Source organism: Gossypium raimondii, chromosome 6, assembly GCF_025698545.1.
Source record: "Gossypium raimondii isolate GPD5lz chromosome 6, ASM2569854v1, whole genome shotgun sequence".
NCBI lineage: Eukaryota > Viridiplantae > Streptophyta > Magnoliopsida > Malvales > Malvaceae > Gossypium > Gossypium raimondii.
Genome location: NC_068570.1, coordinates 4438654 through 4443290, shown reverse-complemented (window position 1 = coordinate 4443290; position 4637 = coordinate 4438654). Strand labels below are relative to the sequence as shown.

General features: G+C 31.7%; 1 protein-coding gene across 1 annotated transcript; it reads right to left on the bottom strand.

The window, feature by feature from the left end:
- Positions 1-356: 356 nt before the first annotated feature.
- On the bottom strand, positions 357-1595 carry LOC105772399 (non-specific lipid transfer protein GPI-anchored 11). The gene is made up of 3 exons (XM_012593673.2): positions 1259-1595; positions 1143-1169; positions 357-523 (listed from the first exon to the last, which is right to left on the bottom strand). Exons 1-3 carry the CDS (start codon positions 1593-1595, stop codon positions 357-359), a joined length of 531 nt encoding a protein of 176 aa, XP_012449127.1.
- Between the last annotated feature and the right edge of the window lie 3042 nt (positions 1596-4637).

The window sequence follows — 4637 nt, the reverse complement described above, 5'->3', positions numbered from 1 at the left end:
CACATCTTTCCTATCCCTTTCGAATATGAGAATGACAAATCAGATTTTTCCTCCTGATTTTCAGCATTTTTAGTTGAATTTGCAATTTTTTCCAGGAAGAAAAAGCTAAAAATCAAGAGAAAAAAATCTAACTTGTCATTTTACCATTAAAAAGGGGTAAGAATGACATGAAATTATAATTTTATATAATCCCAACCTGTTAAAAAAAATTAATAGCCGGATGCACGAGAGGAAAAGAGGATGTAATAATTTATATAATTATCACTGAGGAAATGTGTTTTATTACACATATTTTGGCTGAATGAAGATAAAAAAAAACTCATATCAAGGCCAAAGGTTATCTCTTGGAATTCGAATCACAATACCATAAAAGATAATGAAACCGCTAGCATGCTAATGGATGCAAAGAACCAAGCCGGAAGAGAGTAAGCTCCTGAGTGGTGTGACGGTGGAGGAACGCCACCAGGCGGTGTCGATGGTGACTTAGTAGATGGAGTTCCACCTTTATCAGATGAAGGGCTAGCTGCAATAATGTCAACCATTTGAAATGCAAGAGAGCAAATATTTAGCTCGAAATTTGTTTTCTATATAAATCACAGATGTTCTCATCCGTTTTACGGTTTGAATATAGTTCTGTTCAGGTTCAGAGTGATATTCAAGTAAAATTCTCCCAACAATGTCTATTCCAAATTTCGAACTTTGTTCAAATGCTTGAGAAAAAAAAGTTCACTTCCACTTCTTTCAACTACATGTTGATATGTTTAGCTCAATTTTAATTAAACTTCATATTTATATTTAAATTATTTGATTAAAAGGCATTTCTAGATTTGAAAATAAAAGAGATTCCCAATAGATTTTGTTAGAATGTGAAACTATAGTTTTCTTTGAGTCCCATTATGTTAAGTGACTACTAAAAGCGGCACACCTTCAAGGTTTTATTCCAACTCTAATGAGAGCTTAGGATCACCTCTTGATATTTAAATAAGAGAAATTATAGTTGTTGAACTTTGCGTGTGATGAAACTTGAACCTTAATCTCTATATGTGCAAGTATTTAGCGGTCGTTTTTTAGTACAATGATACTTAAAGAAGACAATACTTTTGCGTTATCAACACAATGCTCTATTTAAAAACACTACTTACCGGGAGCGACGCCAGGTGACGGAGAAACTGCCATGGCAACAATCCTTTGTTATCAAACAAATAAAAGAAACAATGAGTAAATATTAGAACGTTAGAATACGAAGTTTAGCGTTTACCGTCACATTGGCTGATGGGAGGAGAGGAAACCTGGCAGGCTGAAGGCAAAGTCTCGGCCTTCGTAACGTTAATGTTGGCACCCAATTGAGCATTGTTTTTTATATATTCACAAATGCAATCAGGACTAGATTTCAACACTTTTTCAAGACCAGCACAACATGAAGCAGCGGGCTTCCCATCTTTGCTGCCATTATTAGACAAGAATTGAACACAATCTACCATATTATACATGGCAGTGGAACAACTCAGTGATAGGGATGCCGGTGGTGCTAACCTAGATTTTGCCAACACCAAGCTGGTCATGAAAATACAAATGACCATGTAAATTTTCTCCATTCTTTTTATTTTTTTATTTAAAATTAATTTACTTAGAATTCAAAAACATTTAAGTTTCAGAGAGTTCATGGATCAAAAGTGTTAACAAAACCTGGATAGTTATAAGTAAGGATATGAAGACCAATTTTTTCTTCTATATTTCCATTTATTTCTCTTGGTAGTTGCATTATTTACGTTTTGAACTGTGAATTTGTCATGAATTTGTTTGTCTTTCGTTTTAAATTGTTCATTCTTTCTAATTATATCTCTAAATGAATTTGTGTTTTAAAACAGAATTTCAATTAACCCGGAGATTGTTATTTAATTGTTTAAACAAAGATTATTTTTTATTACAAAATACTTTTTCTTGGTATATTGGGAGTATAGTTTTTAAATTTTACAAGTAGAATTTTGAAGGCGATACATGTTTTATTTAGGGTATAATAAGTGTCGAAACCGTTCTTTTGAAAAACAAAAATTTTAGGTTGTCGATTTTAAAAAAATGAAAGTTGGGAGTCGCAACCAATCTTTTATTGAGGTGTGATTGGATCACCTAAAAAAATGGCTTTGGTCTACGAGTTTTAGAAAAACAGATCCGGGAGTCAGTTACGTACGAGGAAGGATTAGCACCCTCGTAACGCCCAAAATTGGTACCTAGTTAATTAATTAGTGTCTTAAGGTCGAAAATTTTAAAAAATATAATCTTTAGCAAAAACTTAAAACGTTACGTATTAAGACCTTTGTCATTTCAAAGAAAGAAAATGCCACACCCAATGCGTTAGGGCACAACATTCTTATTTCCTCAAAAATGAATTAGGCCAAAATACTCGTGTAATAAAAATTTAAAAGAATATTCATTTATTCAAGATTTAAGAAATCGCGGCCCAATACGTTAGGGCACAATTCCTCTAAAATCCCAAACTCGGAATATTTCCTTTATTATTTTTTAGAAAAATCTTCATTTCGAGAAATCAATGCGTCACATCCAATACGTTAGGACACAACGTGTTGAATTCCCAATAATGAGTTCTTATTTTTTTATTAAAGAGAAATGCTCGATCGTTAGATTTAACGAAGAAAATCGGAACCAAATACGTTAGGGCTCAATTTTCTTGAAAATCCTAAATACGAGTATTATCTCTATTTTAAAAATTTTCTATTTTTAAAATTGAGTAAAAGATGATGTAATGTTATATTGAATGTGTATAAATGTAGCAAAAACAAATAACAATAATAAATACGACAATTGTATAGAAATAAGATAAACAAATAAACAAAATTTAAAAAAATAATGACATGCAAAGTATCAAATAAATAAGTAAAATAAAAAAATATGAAAACATAAATCAACAAACAAATGAACAAACAAAAACAAAAAATATATATATATATAAAGGAAAGAGAATGCATAATATATACATTGAAATTATGGGAAAAAATATAAAATTTATAAAAGGATATATATGTATACATAATACATTCATGAGAATAAAGAAAATATACATATAGAAATTATAAAATGTGGATAGAAAGTATAATACATATATACGTACATATATATATATAAGTTAATAAACATATAGATCATAAAGATAATGATTATATTTATATATAGAAATTATAAAATATGTATAGAAAGTATTATATATATATATACGTATATATATATATATATAAGGTAATAAATATATAAATCATAAAAATAATAATTACATATATAAACTTAAAAAAGGAAAAAGAAAATATTTTGAAATTAATTAATTCTAAAAAAGGACTAATTTTAAACTGTAATAAAAAAATTAAGGCAAATTCGTAAATAATTGAAGTCTCAAGGACCATATTGAACGCGTAAAGAATGCAGAGGGGCTGGAAAGGAAATTGTCCCTTCTCCTCTAAACGATGTCGTTCACATTAGGACTGAATTGAAATTGTAAATAAATTAGAGGGCAAATTTAAAAATAAAAAAACTCAATTGCAAAAATGTTAAAAGGCGGAGGGGCTAAAAGCGCAATTTACCCCTCCGCTTAAAAGCACGCGGATCCTCCCCGGGTCGGGTCACACGCGCGGGTCATGGAGTGATACGGCGCGTTTTGCTATTATTATTAAAAATAAAAGATTTTCTAAAAACATTTCATTTCTTTTTTTTTAAAGAATAGAAAGCAGAGGAGGAAACTCTCTGCTAGGGTTTTCTTTAACCCAAACTCCCTAGCCGCCACAACCACTTCGGCGAACCTGAATCTCCCTTCCGGTTCCGATTTGGCAGCAAACAGGGTTTCATCTTCCTCCACGCAGGTAAGTATATTCCCCTCTTTTACTCTTTTTTGTTTTGCCAAGGAGAAAATAATAATAATAATAATAAAATAAAAAAATAAAAGAACACAGTAGAGAAACGTAGAGAAAAAGAAAAAATGGTAAATCACCTTCTTTTTTTTTAACTGTTAATCGTTTTTTTCTTTATCGATTTTTTTCAAAATCCGATCCCCCAATAATGTATCCTCAATGGCTTTATATAGCCATAATAAAAAATATAGAAATAAAATCTTGTTTACATTGATTTGATTCTCAATCTTTTGATTTCTTTCCATTACATTGATTTGATTCTCAATCCTTTGATTTCTTTCCATTACTGTTTTGCTTCCTTTTTTGTGTGCAGATGAAGATTCGGGGAGGCGGCTAGTGCGAAGATCCTGGTTGCGGCGCAAGTTCATCCTAGAAACCCTAGGGTTTCTGATTGTTTGGGCCACTGGATTTGGGGTTTGGTTTTGGGCCTCTGTTTGATTTGGGCCACATAGGCCCGTTTGTAATTTGGGCCCTTTTGACTCGGGCACAAATAGGGTATTACAGCTACCCCTCTTTGCTCGTTATCGTGTAACAGGAACGAAGCAAAGACTTTAAAATGCCCAATTTTGACCAGTTGTGCTGGATCTTGGTACTCTTCTTCTTCAAGTAACCTCATTCTCTCCTACTGCATTTTCTACTCCACTGCAATGTTAAGGAGATAGGATTTGTACGTTGTAGTTTCTCAAAATTTGCTATTTTTAATCTGCTCCGCTACAACTTCAG

Excerpts from the sequence above, each read along its gene's own strand:
- LOC105772399 (XM_012593673.2), bottom strand. The coding sequence starts at position 1,595 with ATGGAGAAAATTTACATGGTCATTTGTATTTTCATGACCAGCTTGGTG. Across the intron at positions 1,170-1,258 it reads TCCCATCAGCCAATGTGACG|TTTCTCCGTCACCTGGCGTC; the intron begins GTAAACGCTAAA and ends TTGCCATGGCAG. Across the intron at positions 524-1,142 it reads GTCACCTGGCGTCGCTCCCG|CTAGCCCTTCATCTGATAAA; the intron begins GTAAGTAGTGTT and ends ACATTATTGCAG.